We start from the raw sequence: 20347 nt of genomic DNA, 5'->3' as shown, positions 1-20347 counted from the left end.
GAATATTTCTTAAAATTGAATGATTGTTAATGATTTTATAAAAAATCTGGAAAATAATTGAATGTTTTTGAAGAATTTTAATAAAATTTTTTAAATAATTGATTTCTTTTTAAAATATTTCATGAAAATTGTAGTTTAAATAATTAAAATTCTATAAATATTATTATTTCAAAAAATAATTGAATTTTTACGAAGAATATTATTATAACTTTGGAAATTAATTGCATTATTCTCGGAGAATTTTTTAAAAGCTTTTGAATAATTGTATTATTTCAAAAACTTTTATTAAAATAGAGGACATTGAAAATAATTAAATTCTTATATACAAATTTGTTTTAAAAAATTTAAAATAATTAATTGTTTTCGGAGAATTTTATAAAAACTTTAAAATAATTGAATTATTTTCGAAGAATTTTTCAAAAACTTTTAAATAATAGAATTATTTCAAGAATTTTTATTCAAATAGAGGGCATTGAAAATAAATCAATTCCTGAGAAGAATTCTTATAATTTGTGAAAATAAATTGAATTTTTTCGAAGAATTTTTCAGTCAAAATCTTAAAAATAATTAGATTCTTTCGTAGAATTTTTTTGAAGATTTAAAAGAAATAATTGAATAATTTCGATTAATTTAATTAAAAGAATTATAATAAAAATAATTAAATTCTTGCGATGAATTTTATTGAAATTTTTTAAAAATATTTTGATAATTGAATTTTTGACGTAAAAATATCTTCAAATTTTCAAAAATAATTTAATCGTCTGAAAAAAATTTTTTAAAAATATTTGAAATAAATTGGATTTTTTTGAAGAATTTTTTCTCAACAAATTTGAAAAATAATTTATTTATTTCTAAAAATTTTATGAAAATTTTATTTTATATCGTTGAATTTCAGAGAAAAATTTTATTGTTTATGAAAATAATTAAACATTTGACGAGAGCACTGCTCTCGACACTTTGCGATTTTGCCAAAATGTTGTGTTATAAATTTTTGTATTTTTCTTTTTCTTTTATTTACAGAACAAATAAATAATTTGAAAGAGTTTTTTTGAAATTGTATTTTATGTTAAGTTTACCTGTTTTCAATTCTGTCATCGAAATGTTTTAACTCTTTAATAAAAATTGCAGATAAAAACTAATATTCTAGATACAACATCTAAAATCTGAAGAAAATGAAAACAATCCGCGATATTCGAAGAATTTGAAGAAATATTGTAAAAACTTGAAGATTTTTTGAAAATTTTGCGAAGCCTGTGAATATATCAAATAATGAAAATATTTATAAACATTTAAATAATATAAATTTACCATTTTTTAAAGATAAATTATAATTTTTGTTCTCTTTAATGGCTGCGGTTAAAATAGTTCAATAGTTTTAATATATAAAATACAAATGGCTCCTTTTACCCCATGGCTTTTTACCCCACTCTACTCTATTATTAATTATTATTATTATTAATTAAGTAAGTAGCTAAATAATTATTCATGTAGAAATTCTAGAATTGTTTTAGTGAAATTCTCTAAAATTATTCTATTTCTAGGATTTTATTATATATTATTCTAGTAAAGTGATAAAGAATTTTATGATTTAGCTTACAATAATCGCTAAAAATCCATAAAATAGCAATTGGGTTATAAAAATAACTGAGCACTGCAAAAAGAGGTGTCTTATTGTCAGACGTTTCTAGTGTCTTAGACTAAAAAAAAAAACTCTTAGACAAAAACGTCTTAATTTAAGACTTTTTTTTAAGTCTTTTTGGTGTCTAAGACACTAAAAACGTCTTAAAATAAAACACCTCTTTTTGCAGTAAGATGTCTAAAAATGAGATAAAATAGATAAATTTTTGCTCCTTGCGATCATAAGGACACTACTTATCGATCACTCATAAAAATCTTAATCAGTAAATAGCAGAACAATAGCTCAATTTCAAAAATTACAAACGGAAGAAATTTTTTTCTTTTTTTGGAGGGATTTTCTCCGCATCCTTGAGAACGAGCTTGAGAATCATCGGAAAAAGATGAGACAATTTTTGGGTTTATATACCATATATTTTTACGCTCGTTCTCATGATACGGCCATGTTTCAATGCTTATTTATAGGTTATGTCGCAGAAATTTCACGAGATGTAAAGCCTTCTGGCTCACCAAGTGTTTTGTATTTTGCGCCGTGTCGCGTCTAGACGGTCTAGACCGATAAATAGAGGGACGGTGAACCGGCAAGTCTCGTCTGACACTACCACCATCACAATCATCCAACTCTCTCTGTCTCTCTCTCTCACTCTCCGTTTTCTAAGAGGTTCTTATTTGCCTCGTGTTCTCTCCTCGCATGTCTTTTTATCTTTTTGGCACCTCCCTTGAACAGCTCCAACGAAGTCTACTGTGAGTCAGTTCGTTTAGTACACAAATACTGCACAAGGAATATTCAGTGGCTGATGCAGTGGTAGGTAACTTTAAACTCATCTCTTTTATATATGTCACCCTTCACAAGTGTCAGGAGTAAAATTTTCCTTCTAGATACCAAACTGAAAATGTGACATGTTTTTAGAAAAATGCGAATCTTATTCAAATATAGAACTATAAAGTGAAAAATTTCACCATCTTTTCATTTTAATGCCAATATTTATACCTGGTGGAAATTGAAAATAGTAATTAGTTGAACTAGTTCAGTTTGTAAAAGTATTTGGTAGTTTATTACATAAATTTCCTTCTTTAGAGGTCAAGTGAATAATAATTCATTTGGACATTGAGAAATTACTTTAAAGAGAGAGAGAGAGAGAGAGAGAGAGAGAGAGAGAGAGAGAGAGAGAGAGAGAGAGAGAGAGAGAGCGATGGATTTGATTCGAAATTTGTTTAAAAATCCATCGACAAGTGATAGGCTTTTGCCAGAATAATTTCAGATCCCCCGCAAATTGATGTGTACAAAGCACGATCAATGTGCGGCTTTCAATCAGAGGTGATCCAAATGAAACGTGTCTCTGACAGGAACGGTGATTTTTTCTCTCATTTATCAGAATTATAAACAACTCAATATCACTTCTTTTTCACAGTTATATGCGGCCTTTTAACTTTTTACCCTTCTGTCCACTAAATATCAACTGTCAACTGACATTTCTCAATTAGCTGAATTTTTCCACCTATAAAGATAGAGAAAATATTCCATTATTTTTCCTATATATATATATATATATATATATATATATATATACAAATATGTGGAAAACTTTTTTTTTATACGAAAAATTTTATCTATTTAAAAATAAATTTTTTTCTTTTTTAAAAAAAAAATTTAATCATTAATTAATTATTTATTATTTTATTTATTAATCTATTAATTTATTATTAATTATTTATTTATTATTAATTAATTATTTTTCCATAAGAATAACATTTTAAAAAATTTCAAACTCAAACCTTTTTTGAAATTCAAGAACACAAGAATATTTTATTATTATAAAACATGAAGATATCGATCACTCCAAGTCTTCGACTCGGAGTGATCGATTTCTTCATGTTTTATAATAATTAGGAATTACCCAGTGATAAAATTATTATTTTTTTTTATTATAAGAATATTGTAACTGTAACTTTTTCAAAAATTATTTTCCCCAATTCAATTATTATTTTCTAAAATTTTAAACTAAAAATTTTGTTTAAATCAATTATTTTTAATAATTTTTGAAAAAAAATTATATTTTAGAATTTTTTAATACATTTGTTTACAATTGAATTTTACAAAATTTCGATTATTCGAAAATTCTTCATTTAAATATATATTTGAAATTAAAAAGTTCAAATAAACTTTTTCGAAAAATTAATTCTAAGGAATTGTTAGTTAAAAGTATGAAAAATACACATTTTCAAAAATTTTAATTTGAAGCATTTTCAAAATTCAATTATTATCTAAAATTTTAACTAAAATTCATTTTTAAATTAATTTTTATTAGAAAATTTTACGAGAATTCAATTATTTAAATACAAAATTAAATAATTTATTAAATAATAGAATGTTTCTCAGAATTGAGTTCTCATAAAGAATTTTATCAACAAATTTTTAAAATAATTCAATTCTTTCAAAGAATTTTAATAAAATTTTCAAGAACAATTACATTTTTCGAGGAGTTCGATTAAAATTGTATTAAAAACAATTGAAATGCTGCAATGAGTTTTATTATTTATGAGAATAATTGAATAACTAAAAACAATTTTATTTTTTATGACAGATTTTCTTAAAATATTTTGAAAATAATTAAATAGTTAGGAAAAATTTCATTAAAGTTTCTGAAAATAATTAAATCCGTGAAAATAATTTGAAATAATTGAATTCTTGTGAAATTTCTATTATTTCAGAAAATAATTGAATGTTGAATTTTATCAAAATTTTTTTTTTAATAATTGAATTCTTTTATGAGAAATTTTAATAAAATAGTAGATATTGATAATCATGGAATTAGGAAAATTTATAAAAAATAATTGAATTTCAGTGAAGAATTTGGCTATTTATAAAGATAATTAAAATCTTGACCAGAATTAAAAAAAAATTTTGAAAATAACGAAATTCGCGTGATAAATATTCTTATTTATGAAAATAATTAAATTTTGCAACGAATTGTATCAAAATTCTTTAAAAATATTTGAATTTCTTGGAAAAATAATTATATTTATCAAGATATTTGAATTTTTTCGAAAAATTTTAATAGAATTTTTAAGAATAATAATTTAATTCTGTTGAGGTATTAATTTGAAATAGTATTAAAAATAATTGAAATCCTGAAATGACTTTTATTAGTTATAAAAATAATTGAATTTTTGTAACGAATTTTAATAAAATTTTTAAAAATAATTGATTTTAATTTTTAATTAACTGAATTTCAGTGTAAATATTTTTATTTATGAAAATAATTGAATGTTTGAGTAGAATTTAATTAAAATTTGTTTTAAATAATTGAATTATTTTAAAAAAATTTATTAAAATGAAATCAATTCAATTCAAAGATTTTTAATTGAAAATCATTAAACTGAGGAAAATTGTTGAAAATAATTGAACTTCGGAGTATGTAGAATTTTATTGAAAACGTTTGGAAATAATTGGAATTTTTACGAGAATTTTAAAAATTTGTGAAGATAATTGAATTCTATAAAGAATTTTATTACTTTAAAAAAAAATAAATTGAATTTCTGTCATCATTTCTAAATTTTCTCCAAATTCAATTTTTGAAATGTTTTTGACTAAAATTAATTTTTAAATCAATTTTTATTAGAAACTTCTACGACAATTAAATTATTTAAATACAAAAATAAATAATTGAAATGTTTCGATGAATTTTAATAAAATTTTTAAGAATAATGACATTTTTTGAGAAATTAGATTAAAAGTGTATTAAAAATAATTGAAATCCTGCGATGAATTTCATTTATTTACGAAAAAAATCTGAGAATCTATGTAACATTTTTTATTATTTTTGAAAATAATGGAATTATTGCGTACAGATTTATAAAAATTTTCTAAATAATTGAATTACTGTAAAATTTTTATTATAATTTGTGAAAATTTATGAAAATAATTAAATATTTGCGTAGAATTTTATTAATATTCTTTTTAAATAATTGAATTCTTTTAGAAGTTTTTATTAAAATAGTGAATATTGAAAATCAATGAATTGAGGAAATTTTTTGAAAATAATTGAATTTCGGAGAAGAATTTTATTATTTTTAAAGATAATATAAATTTTGATAAGAATTTTTATAAATGTTTGAACATAATTTGAATTTCTGCCATGAATTTTATTAATTTTGAAAAAATAATTGAATTTCTGCAATCATTTGTAACTTCTCAAAAAGTTATGGTGGTTTTTTAGTTTATAAAGGCAAACAAAGGAGACAAAAAAAATACAGAAGTGTCTTATGAATTTTAAAAATTTAATTTTTTCCTGTGCTTTTATAATAAAAATCTCTGCTTTTTCACTGCTTTCTCTGACCAATTATTCTACTTTCCCTGAATTCCCTGACTTTCCTGCCATGTGGCAGCTCTATTTTTATTCAAATAATTTGGAGAAATTTAATTAAATGTATTTGGTAAATAAAGATTTCTAAAGTTAGCATCGACGCTAATAAAGAACTTTTTGCTTTTGGGCAACCAAACTATTGTTTTATTTTTAGAAATGTAAAAATACAAATTCAGAAGATTTTTTCAAGAATAGTTTTATTCCCTCTTTTAGGAAAAAATAATGTCAATAGTGCTTATTGGCATTAAAATTATTGGATTAGGAGTTTAATCAGTAATAAATCAGGAATAACAATGAATTTTGCTAAAATTCAGTTGATTGGTACAATAATAAAACTCAAAACCAAATAAGACTAAAAAGGAAATCAGTACATACAGATTTAACAGAATTTGAACATTAAATAGCAAATTACGGATTCATGGTAGCATGGAATATATATATATGATATACTCTCATGACTATTCAAATCTATTCAAAATTATTCAAAGTAACTCTAATTGTAAATGATTTGAGGAAATAGTAGAGTAGGTGCTGTGGTACTGCTACTAGTATTGCAATTTGAAATGATCGATAGCGTGTTCCTCGAGCAGGTGGCATGAGAGAAGGCGTTTCTCAGAAACGCTGGGTTAACTCAACAGCTGAAATTGTCACACGGTTAACTATGTACGCGGCTTCCGCGACAATACGGTGTTACACACTAGACTATCGCACCAGTAACAATACAATGGTAACGGCTTCCAGCTCTAAGTGGATGTATTTCTCTCATTGGATTGCAAAGGGTGCTTGGATGCATATTCTCCGGAAAGAGGAGCAGTTAATGCAGCATTGTGCTTTGCATGCTATGGTTACTAACGGACTTGCTTTCTACACTTCTGCACTGAATATCTGTGCAGTAAATGTATTTCACCTGCGTTATGTATTCTACTTGTAACGTAACAACCTGCTTATTATTTCAAAATAATAAATCGTTTTGCTAATTAACTATAATTCTATAATAGTAATACTATTCTACAAACAGGCTTTCTACTCACCTACTACAATCTTTTTGCTATTTTTATCCAATTTACTAACTATTTGGATATACTTTTTTTTAGATATGTGACTGTAAAAGCCATTTTTTCAATTCTTTTCTAAAATATAGTAGAGTGGGGTAAAAAAGCCATTTGGGTTTTATATTAAAACTATTGAACCAGTGCTGCCAGATGATTAAAACGACAAATCTTCAAACTTTTCTTAATTATCTTCAGAAATCTTTAAACTAGTCAAAAAAAAATTTACTTCAGATTTTGGTTATAATCTTTTCTAAAATATGATAAATAAAATTAAATTTCACAAGCAATTTTAAAATCACTAAATTCTTGCAAAGTTTTTATAAAAAAATTTGAAAAAAAAATTAAAATCCTTTGAAGAATGTCATCAAAAATTTTTTAAATATAATAATTATTTCTAGAAAATTTAATTAAAATTGTATTAAAAATAGTATTGAATTACATTTCTTACTATAATCATAAGAATGTAATTCTATTAATTTCTAAAGTTATAATAATATTCTTCGGAAAAATTCAATTATTTTTGCGAATAATAATAATAATATTCCATATGATTTTAATTATTTAAACTACAATTTTCATTTATTTATTTATTTATTGATACATTTTCCCACGATCCATAAGGACCATAAATAGGTATCACAATCAAGTTAAATGTTATTTAGTATTTACAAGATAATTATACAAAAAGAATAGTTATAATAAAGAATAGTTGAAAATTAAAAATAAAAATAAAAAAAAAAATTAAAATTAATTAATTAATTAATTAATTAATTAATTATTAAAAATAAAAATAGTTATAATAAAGAATAGTTGAAAATTTCATGAACATTTTCATGAAATATTTTCGAAAGAAATCAATTATTTAAAAATTTTATTAACATTCTTCAAAAAAATTCAATTATTTTTAAGATTTTTGATAAATTTTTTTTGAATTTTTAAAAATATTCAATTACTCTATTAGTTGTTTATTTTTATATTTAAATAATTGAATACTCGTATAGAAGTTTCGAGTAAGAATTGATTTAAAATTCAATTTCAGTTTAGATCATTTATTTAAAAATAAAATAAAGTTTTAGAAAAAAAAATTAAAATATTTTTAAAAATATTGATAAAATTCTTTGTCAAAAATTCAATTATTTGTAAAAATAATAAAATTTTTATAAAATTTATCAAAAGAAATAAATTATTTTAAAGAATTTTGATAAAATAGGTTTATAAGAATTTAATTATATTCAATACCATTTTTTATTAAAAAAACTCGAAAGAATTTAATAATTTTCATAAATAATAAAATTCATAGCAAGAATTTAATTATTTTTATTAGAATACAATTTTAATTAAATTAATCGAAATAACTCTCAATTATTTCTTTTAAAACTTAATAAAATTTTACGAAAGAATCTATAATTATTTTTAAGATTTTGACTGAAAAATTCTTCAAAAAAATTCAATTTATTTTCAATGTCTTCTATTTTAATAAAATTTCTCGAAATAATTCAATTATTTTAGTTTTTATAAAATTCTCCGAAAAGAATAAATTATTATTAATTATTTTAAACAAATTTGTTTGTAAGAATTCAATTATATTCAATGTCCTCTATTTTAGTAAAAGTTCTTGAAACAATTGAATTATTTAAAAGCTTTTAAAAATTTCTCCGTAAATAATTCAATTATTTGCAAAAATTTAAATATTATTCTTCGCAAAAATTCAATTATTTTTGTAAATAATGAAATTTTCATAGGTCTTTAATTGTATTTAAATTATAATTTTTATGAAACTTATTAAAAGAAATTAATTTTTTTTTAATATTTCAATAAAATTCTTCGAAAAATTTCAATTAATCTCAACTTTTTGATAAAATTCTTTACAAGAATTCAATTTTAAGAAATATTCAATTAAATTATCGTAGAACTTTCAAATAAGAATTAATTTAAAATTAAATTTCAGTCGTACATAATTTATTTAAAAATAAAATAAAGTTTTATAGATAATAATTGAATATTAGAAGTGTTATAGTATGAATTTTTTAAAATAATTTAATTTTACACTATTTTTTTTAATAGAAATGTTTGAAAATATTAATTCTTGTGAAAATGGATTAATATTTAAATACCTATTAGTTTTCAAAAAATTATTAATTTATTACTTTTCTAAAAAATTATTAAAGTTTGAATAATTTTATTTAAAAATTCTCAAAGAAAATCAAGTAATTTAATTTTGGAAGAATTACATTTGTAATTTATAGAAATAGTTAAATTTCAAAATGGTTTTACATTTAAATGATTTAAAATTTTAATTCCTTTTAAAAAATGAATAAGAATAAGTATTTAAAAATTTATTTAATAGAAAATTATTCAAAATTTAAACAATTTAATTTGTAATTGAAAAAAAGTAATTTGGATAATCGTAAATAAAATTTTTTAAAGATACTATTAAAATCACTGTAAATAATTTAAAAAGATTGAAATAAATTTATTTATTTGGAAATTTTTGTAAATTTAATTGAAATAATTTAATTTTTTTTATTTTTAAAAATTATTTTGAAATATAAATTATAATCGTATTTTTGAAGAATTATAACTACAAAATTTAGAGATTAATTGAATTTTAGAAAAATTTATAGAATTGAAATTAATTATGAATTACGATAGAAACAAAAATTTAAAAAATCAATTATAATTTTTTTTTATTATTCTTTTAATATTTATTTTTTCTTTCTTTGTGTACTCAACTGTACAGTAATACTTTTGGTTGATTCAAGTAAAATTTTTGGACGTTAGAAATAAATTTTATTCTGATTGATTGTAGAAATTGTTATCAATCAGAAAAAAAAAATTTACTCTTTAATTACTGATGAGTGAAAATTTGACAAAAATGCATTTTTTGTTCACTGATTTAAAAAGGAAAGGAACGAAAAATACCATGACATGAATACATTCATTGTTATCAATTTTCCAAGAGGGAGATTAAATTTAATAATTCCTTTTATTTTATAATATCCACGCCACTAAAGCTCGACGATGATTGCTTATAACAGTTATTACGACTGAAGAGCAAAGTAGAAAAAAACTTTATTACTTGGAACCATAATAAGGTCAGATGATGACAAATCCCTGCAACTCCTTTTTCAAGCTCTTTCCTACTTTTTAACTTCTAGACTTGGTCCCTCGTACTTTTTCATTTTTCCATCTCTTTCTCATCTTTCCGCATCCAGAGAATTTCTATACTCTTTTTTCTTTCTTTTTTTGCTTCTTCTTTTTATTTGATTTTTTGCTTTTTTCTCTTTTGCCATTAACCATATAGCAACATTTCTTTAATGCGTGTGTCTGTGCAGTTGTCCGCGTTATTAAATGACCACATTTATTATGTTGAAAATCTACCTGGGCAGAAGGCGAATATTTTTCTACTTGTAGTTCCTCTATATGGAAGCGAAGCTTGGAGTCCTTGTTCGCCTCATTTAATCTGAAGCTGTGCAGAGACTTTTTTTTTTTTTTTTTTTTTTTTGAATGGGGAGTTTTTTTACAATGAAGAAAAAAAAAATTATGAAAGTCGCATGCGTTTCAAGATTAGGAGAGAATTCGTCCCTGACCGAGAGGGAAATAATCACATTCGTTTTAGTTTTCTGGGTATAATATACTTTTGAATTTTGTTTCATTTTTTTAGAAAACAAAATCACTTAAGACTTTTGGTAAGAGATTTGGAGAAATTTCGAAATTTACATCCAATTTTAGTAGAATTCGAAAAGTGTTCTTTGAGTTGAAATTAAAATACTTCTACTTTATTTTTTTTGTTAAACGAAAAAAAAAATTTTTCTATTAGCAACCTTGTTAGAACTGTTGGAGTCACGCGATCTTACAAAAAAAAAAAAAAAAATTAGAGTGTAAAAGTAAAAAAGGATTGTGATTTTACTGAATTTATTTTTTTAATTTTTAAACAAATATTTAATTATCGATTTAAAAACATTTAATACTCAATAATATTATTAAATAATAATTCAACTTAATAAATACTCTATCAAAATTATTTCAATAATTCAAAATAATAATCATCGAGTAGAAAATAAAAAAAAAATGAGAACAAATGAGTTCATTTATTTATAATTTAAAAAAATCAAAAAGTGAAAATCATTTTTTGAACTACTTCAGAGTATTTAATTTTTAATCTTTTTTCATGGTCCATTTTTCCTGTTATTCGTTTTCGATCTTTTATTTCTAATAAATATCGTAACACTTCTTTTTTTTTTTTTTTTTTTTTTTTGAAAAAAGCTTTTAGTCCACTGGAAAAAAATAATAAATTATATAAATTGCGGCACGTGAATTCAATCCGTTAGCAGTATATATATTTTCTGGGTGTAAATGTTTTAATAACACGTGGAAGGTATCGGTTGTGTTGAAAATTTCACGAATTCATTAACACAGCGGGCGCTACAATTAAACGCTAAAGTTAAAATATACACACACATTTCTAGAGAGGCGGTGAAATAAAACTATATATATATACACATAAAATGTCGTGTTTTCGTTGAAGCTTTTCAATCTCCCTCGTAGAGTTATTATCGTTAGCACTTTAATGTTACAAGTTTAGAGAGATGGAGATAGAATTTTCCCAAATGTGTGTTTTTTTCCGCTCACGTTTTTTTTTTTAATCTCTGGAATTTGAAAGTGAAAGAAATTTTAGAGACTTTGAGTTTAAATGTAAATTTTGTATTAATTTTAACTTTCACTTGGATTTTGACTTTGACGTTGACTTTTAAAGTGAAAATGAAAATGAAAGTGAAAGTGAAACCCAAAGTGAAAATGTAATTCAAAGTAAAAATCAGAGTGAAAATGAAAGTCAAAGTTAAAATCGCTGTGAAAATGACAGAGTTAAAAACAAAATTTTTCACTTGGTATGTAATTACATTGAAACAATGTTTTTAGTATATATATTTATTAAAATTTAAGATTTCTATTTAATTTAATGAAATAAAAAATAAAACTAAAACCATAAAAAAATAGAATAGAAATTTAGAATTGTTATTAATATTTATTATTATTGTTGTTTATTATATTATAAATGTAAATTTTTAATTTTTATCTACAAATTTTTAGTCTACTTTTAAGTTAGAATCAAATAACCTTTTTTGATTTTGACTTTTATAGTCAAAGCGGAAGTCAAAATAAAAGTCAAAGTGAAAATCAAAATCAAAATCGAATCAATAAAAAAAAAACGAAAAAGATAAAATTACAAATGTAATATTCTTCTGAAGTTCAATTACTTTCATTTTTTGTGAATTTTTAAATGAAACTATTCAAACTTTAATAATTTTTAACGAGAGTAATAAATTAATAATTTTTCGATAATAAATATTTAAATATCATGCTAGTTTCATAACAATTAATATTTTCAAAGATTTTTATTAAAAATATTGTGAAATTTAATTATTATTTTGAAAAATTCTTACTATAGCGCTTATAATAATCAAATTATTATCTAAAAATTTATTTTATTTGAAATAAATTATCTCAAACTGAAATTGATATTTAAATTAATTCTTATTAGAAAGTTCTACGAGAATTTAATTATTTAAACATAAAAATAAATAATTAATACCTAGAATAATAATTTAATATTTCTCAAAATTGAATTTTTTGTAAAGAATTTTATCAAAAGTTTTGAAAATAATTCAATTTTTTCGAAAAATTTGATAAAAATATTCTAAATAATTGAATTCCTTTAGAAAAATTTAATGAAAATTGTAGGTTAAATAATTAAAATCCTATGAAAATTTTATTATTTACAAAAATAATTGAATTTTTGCGAAGAATGTAATTGAAATTTCTGAAAATAATTGAATTTTTTTTTGAGAATTATTTCTTAAAAATTTTGAAAATAATTGAACTCTCTCGAGATATTTAATTATAATTTTATCAAAAATTTTAATTGACGCTCCACGAGAAAAGGGACCTTATGACAAGAGTAAATAAGGTACCTTTTCTCGTGGAGCGTCACATTTATTAAAATAATTGAATTTTTGCGAAGAATATTAGTAAAATTTTTCAATTTTTTTTTAAGCATTGTTTTTTAAAAATTTTGACAATAATTTAACTCTCTCGAGAAATTTAAATACAATTTCTTCAAACATTTTAAACATATTTGAATTTTTTCAAAGAATTTTATTAAAATATTTTAAATAATTGATTTCTTACTAAACAATTAAAAAAATCGGATTTTAAATAATGAAGATCCTATAAAAATGTTATTATTTACAAAAATAATTGAATTTTTTTCTGAAGAATTGTTTTTTAAAAATTTTGAAAATAATTTAACTCTCTCGAGAATTAAGTTACAATTTTATCAAAATTTAAAAAAACAATTGAATTTTTTTGAAGAGTTTTATTAAAATATTTTAGATAATTGATTACTTTCGAAATGTATCATGGAAATTGTATTTTAATATTTTAAATAAATAAAATCCTATGAAAATTTTATTATTTGCAAAAAAAAATTGAATTTTGGCGAAGAATATTATTAAAATTTCTGAAATTAATTAAGAAATTTAATTATAATATATTACATTAAAAATAATTGAATTCTTATAATCAAATTTATTTAAAATTACTAAAAATAATTGATTTTTTCGTAGAATTTTTTAAAAATTATACAATAATTGAATTATTTTCTGGAAATTTTAAAATTATTAAAAATAATTAATTTTATCGTAAAATTTTTTAAAAACTATAAAATAATTTAATTATTTTCGGAGAATTTTTTAAAAACTTTTAAATAATTGAATTATTTCAAGAACTTTTATTTAAATATATAGGTCATTAAAAATACATGAATTCCTGCGAAGAATATTTATAATTGATGAAAAAAATTGAATTTTTTTTTGAAGAATTTTTCATAAAAAATTTTAAATTTTATAAATATTTAGATTCCTTCGAAGAATTTTATGAAGATTTATAAAATATAATTGAATTACTTAGAATAATTTATTTAAAATTGTATTATAATAAAAATAATTAAATTCTTGCGATGAATTTTATTATCTATGAAAATTATTAAATTTTTTCAAGTAATTTAATAATAAAAATGTGATGGAAAATAAGTAAGTTATAAACATTTTTTGGTCTTTTTAAAAGAGAAAATTTGTTTATCGTAATTCCCGAAAAATTGAACAATTTAAAAAAGCACTAGAAATTTCTAATACTAAGTAAAATTTATGAAAAAAATAACAATTAATTGTTTAGATAATTTAATTTATGAATTATTTTTTTATTTTTTATTATTTTCATTTTCTATCATTATTTTATCATTTTTGCTCCTGAATAGTTGTACAAAAATTGTTATTATTATTTATATTATATTATAAAAATTTTCAATTTTCAACTCCAAATTTTTAGTCCAACTTTAAATGTTAGAATAAAATAACTTCTTTCAAAATTCGATTCAGTAAAAATAATTTCCTTTTATTGTCATGTTTTGACAAATGGTGCGTGTGACGATTATTATTTTCTTGTTATTGTTGTTGTTTTCCACCGAATTAAATGGAATAAAAGAGATTTTGCCAAACAAACTGTACAAGGAAGAGTAAAAGCAAGTCGAATGCACAACCCACGCGTTCGGAATGATCAAACGTTCTCTAAACAGGTTTCGTTCTTTCGTTCTATCACCATCTCTCTCTCTCTCTCTCTCTCTCTCTCTCTCTCTCTCTCTCTCTCTCTCTCTCTCTCTCTCTCTCTCTCTCTCTCTCTCTCTCTCTCTCTCTCTCTCTCTCTCTCTCTCTCTCTTTCTCTCTTTCTCTCTCTCTTTTTTTTTAACTTCTCGCCATGTTGACGGCCCGCGGTGGAAACTCTAGTTCTTTTTCGTGTATATTCCACGTACGTGCTCTGCGATCCAAATATTTAGACTCTGCGAAAATCGAAATTCACGAAAGAATGTTTCAAAAATGTGTTTTTTTCTTCCTTTTGCTTTTAATAAAAACCCATAGAGAGAGAGAGAGAAAAAAAACAATATAATGAATTTTTATAACAGTGTCACGTTTCTAGACGGGAATTACATAATTCAGGGAATGTATAAAATGTATAAAATTTAACTTTTAATATTTGAAGGTAAAAATGAAGAAAACTGCTGGGGTGAAAATAGTTTTGGGTTATTTTCACTGTGGGAAAAGATGTGATAATTAAAATTTATATTTGTAAATAACTGGAAATAATTATAATAATTAGAAATATAATTTATTATTAAATAAAAATGTGTAAAAAGGTGTAAGTGAAAGTAAAATGTAAAAAGCGGGAGAAAATATAATCAGCCATCATCTACGATTCGATATTGTTAAAAATTTATTCTAATAATTAAAATTTTTATTTATAATTATAATTAATAATTATTATAATAAATAATTATTATAATAAATAATAATCAATTAGAATAATATAATAATAATTATTATAGAATAAAATAATATAACAATATTATTTATTAAAAAAGACCATTAGGCTCGTAAAATGATGATGAGAGAAAAACGCAGATATTATGTGATTCAGCATCTCCTCGCAATCATAAATAATTGACTTGTTAGTATCTTTCAGGGGAACAATTATCTTCTTGTGGTAATTTAAGGATAACAAGTGTATCTTATTTGTATTCACTTGAGCGCGATTTTGTATAGTAATTTATACCACGAATTTCAAATAGCGTGCAAACTATACATAATATTGTACATCGAGTATTTTTTATTTATTTTTATTTAGTTTTTTTTTTCTTTTGGTTTTCGATTCTTTTTATTATTATATATACACATCCTAATGTAAACCATAGTTAACCTCGTTAAAACTTTACGAGCATGACACTGAAAGGTAACCAATTAGACATTCTTTGGTAAGCAATAAATATATGAAAATATAGCTATATGGTTATATTTAACCAGGATGTATAGTAGTGGATGCGCGCTTGTTAAATAATAAAATGCTTTTCTTGCTGGCTCAAGAAGCATTATAACCGAGTGTGTATTGTGTATATATAATGGAGGGAATTCTCAAGACGAATAACTTTCAAGTTTATATATTTAATGTACATTATTTATTTCTAAATATATAACACTTTTGAAATTGAGTGTAAATTTTACTTTATTATGAATTTTGTTGGGTTCAATTTTATCCTTTTAAATAAAAATTTAATAAAAAATAAAAGCAGTTTCTTATATCAATATAACTATACTTCTTTTAAGTCTTCATAAAATTCTTCCAAAGAATTTAATTATTTTTTAAGTTTTTAATGAAAAATTCTTTTAAAAATTTCAATTTTTTTTTCACAAATTATAAGAATTTTTTGCAGGAATTCATTAATTTCCAATGTCCTTTATTTTAATAAAAGTTCTTAAAATAATTCAACTATTTAAAAGTATTTATAAAATTATACGAAAATAATAATTTAAATTTAAATAATAATTAAAATAATAAATCAAATAAATAATAATTTAAAAAATTTTAAACTTTGTTTATATTATCAATTGTAATTAAATTTCTCGAGAGAGAAATTATTATTAATTCAATTAGTAATTCAATTATTGTTAATAATTTTAAAATAAATTTGTTTCTAAAAATTCAATTATTTTCAATATTCCCTATTTCGATAAAAGTTCTTGAAATAATTCAATTATTTAAAAGTTTTTAAAAAATTTTCCGAAAATAATTAAATTATTTTTAATAATTTTAATCAAACTTGTTTATAAGAATTCAATTATTGTTAATGTAATTGTAATTAACTTTCTCGGCAGAGTCAAATTATTTTAAAGTTTCAAAGAAACAATTCTTCAAAAAAATTCAATTAATTAAAAAACTTTTAATAATATCCCAAAAATTTAATTATTTTTGCAAGTAATCAAATTTTCATAAGATTTTAATTATTTAAAATAAAGCTTTCATGAAATTTTTTGAAAGAAATTAATTATTTAACATATTTTAATAAAATTCTTCGAAAAAATTCAATTATTTTCAAATTTTTTGAAAGAAATTAATTATTTAACATTTTTTAATAAAATTCTTCAAAAAAAATTCAATTATTTTCAAATTTTTCGTAAAATTCTTTATAAGAATTTAATTTTAAGAAATATTCAATTATTATTGAATCAATTATTTAGTTTTATATTCAAATAATAATTGAATTTACGTAGAACTTTTTAATAAGGAATTTAAATTTAAATTTCAGTTGTAGATAATTTATTTAAAAATAAAAGAAAGTTTTAGATAATAATTGAATATTAGAAGCGTTATAGTATGAATTTTTAAAAATAATTAAATTTTATTGCAATATTTTTTAATAGAAATCTTTGAAAATATTAATTCTTGTGAAACTGGAATAATATTTAAATATTAATTTTCAAAAAATTATTAATTTATTACTTTCCTAAACAAGTTGTTCATTTTATGACCATTAAGCTTCCTCAATATATAAAAATTGCGGTTTTGCAAACTTTTGAAAAATTATGTACAAAAGGGTTCGTCCAGAAGATTGGTTAAAAATAAAATTATATAAATCATTTATAAGTTGTTGTATAAATATTTGGTGAAATTTACACTTTCATTTGCCAATTGCTTCTATTTTATGATAGAATAATCATTTCAAAATATTAATATTAATATTAAATTAATTATGAAAAAAATACCAAATTTGAATTTTTTGTGAAAAAGAAAAATATTTATTAATTTTATAAATTTTGATAAAATATATACTTTGTATACATCAATCGATTCGTTTTCTTGCCAGGAATGTAATTTTGAGAATAATTAATAAAAATATTAACAAATAAAAAAATTATTTCAGAAAATACAAAAAAAAAAATTTTCTGAATTTTAAAAAAATTGTATAAAAAAAAATTTTGTACATATTTTTGAAAATCCTTGTGTCAGATTTCAGGTATTAATGACTGCAATAAACCTGCAAAATTTCAGGACAATCCATCAAAATTTGTCTGAGATAATTTGTACACAATTTTTGTGACATACACACACACACACATACACACATACACACACACATACACACATACATACACACACACATACATCTGGACATTTGCTCATAATTGAATATACATATGTTCTAGATGAAAATGAGTCCATATAACCTTGTTTTGAAAAATTGAAAATCGTCACCAATGCAAAGCTTCCTCATGAGGAAGCAAAAATTATTAAAGTTTGAATAATTTTATTTAAAAATTCTCAAAGAAAATCAAGTGATTTAATTTTGGAACAATTACATTTGTAATTTATAGAAATAGTTAAATTTTATAATGGTTTTACATTGAAATTATTAAAAATTTTAATTCCTCTTAAAAAAATAAATAAGAATAAATATTTAAAAATTTATTTAATAGAAAATTATTCAAAATTTAAACAATTTAATTTGTAATGTATGTAAAAAATAAGTCTTCTGGACAATCGTAAATAAAATTTTTGAAGATTAATAAATAATTTAAATAATTTAAAAAGATTGAAATAAATTTCCTAGTTATTTGGACATTTTGGTAAATTTAATTGAAATAATTGAATTTTTTTGATTTTTAAAAATTATTTCAAAGTATAATTTGTATTTTTGAAGAATTCTAACTACAAAATGTGGAGAAAATAATTTAATTGTAGAAAAATTTATAGAATTGAAATTAATATTACCTAATGAATATTAAGTAATTAATATTAATTAATTACGATAGAAGTAAAAATAAAAAAATTCAATTATTTTTTTTTAATTATTCTTTTATTATTTATTTTTAATTTATTTCTTTTCTTTCCGTGTGTGTAATTTTTACACCCGTATTTTTTTTTTTTTTTGTCTAGCAGTGCGAATACAGGTAAATTGTAGTTTAATTAAAAAGTTAAGCTGTCTGGAAATAAAATAAGATGGCAGGCGAGACGTGGAGCCGTGAATTCTATGGGTGACTTTGCGGGGTTTCTTTGACAAAGAATTACGTAACGGCCACACCGTCTCACCCGCATAATTCATTTACAACCCTTTACTTTCGCATCGTACCTTATCGTTGACGCGACATTGCACCTGTATCCTCCTTTCCCCTTATTATACTTGGCTGTACAGTCTGCTAAGTACTATATATATATATATATATATACAATGCCGGCACTGTAAATTATGTTTGGCTTCAATATATGTAATTTATATCCGTCAAAAACTGTTTTATCATATAATAATTTACCACCCCTGAAAATAATAATTCACGCTTGTCAATGGCATTTAATAACATAATTAACCACTCGATAGAAAATAATTTTCGCCCCATTATTAAAATGGAATTTAATTCGACGTGTGATAATTTTCAAAATTATTGACTGTTTTGTGAAATTGTCTTTTTTTTAATTTTCATTTTTATTGAATTTTATTTTTATTGGATTACAAACTTAATAAATTGTGATTTCTATAATTGCATTTTTTTTAATTTGTATTCTTTAATTATATATTTATTAAAATATATCCAGTATAATCCTGTTATTTATTCAATTTATTTTGTCTTGTTATTTATTTTATTATATTAAAATATAATTTTATAAAATGTTTATTGCTATAAAATTATAGTTTAATTAACTTACATTTTTATTAAATTATAATTTTGTCAACTATTAAAGTCTGTAGTTTTTAAATTATCTATTTTTATTAAATTACATTTTTTTTAAATTTAAATTTTATTAAATTCCACTTTTATTAAATTACATTTTTTTACATTTAAATTTTATTAAATTCTACTTTTAATAAATTACATTTTTATTCAATTTTGACTCCATAAACTTATATTCAATTATTTTTAAAAAAAATTTAATAAAATTCTTCGCAAAAATTAAATTATTTTCATATATAAAAAAATTTTTCAGTAATTAATTGATTTAAAATACAATTTTCATAAAATTTGTCGGCAGAATTAAATTATTTAAAATATTTAAATAAAATTTTTCGAAAGAAATAATTTATATTCAAGAATTTTGATAAAATTTGTTTATCAGAATTTTTAAATATTTTCACTGCAATTTTTATTAAATTACAAGAAAGAATTTAATTATTATCATAAATAATTAAATTTATCGTATGAATTAAATTATTTTTATTATAATTATAATTTCAATTAAAATATTAATATTCAATCATTTAAAAAAAATTTAATAACATTTTTCGCAAAAATTCAATTATTTTCAAAAATAATAAAAATTTCTCAGTGATTAATTGATTTAAAATACAGTTTTTATAAAATTTGTCGGTAGAATTATATTATTTAAAATATTTTAATAAAATTCCTCGACAGAATT

The 20347-nt window shown here is 21.1% G+C and overlaps 1 protein-coding gene across 1 annotated transcript in view; it reads right to left on the bottom strand.

Moving 5' to 3' along the window:
• Nucleotides 1-11665: 11665 nt before the first annotated feature.
• The window catches only part of LOC122510312 (protein delta homolog 2-like), a 90789-nt gene continuing 82107 nt past the window's right edge, over nucleotides 11666-20347 (bottom strand). Inside the window, exon 9 of the mRNA XM_043624867.1 lies at nucleotides 11666-11703. Within this exon, the coding sequence (XP_043480802.1) occupies nucleotides 11683-11703 (21 nt within the window). The 3' untranslated portion in view covers nucleotides 11666-11682. The remainder of the gene's footprint in view (nucleotides 11704-20347) is intronic.

The sequence above is a fragment of the Leptopilina heterotoma genome, unplaced genomic scaffold (assembly GCF_015476425.1).
Source record: "Leptopilina heterotoma isolate Lh14 unplaced genomic scaffold, ASM1547642v1 Lhet_120, whole genome shotgun sequence".
NCBI lineage: Eukaryota > Metazoa > Arthropoda > Insecta > Hymenoptera > Figitidae > Leptopilina > Leptopilina heterotoma.
Note: the sequence above shows the minus strand (reverse complement) of the source record. Positions and strands in the feature narration are given on the sequence as shown.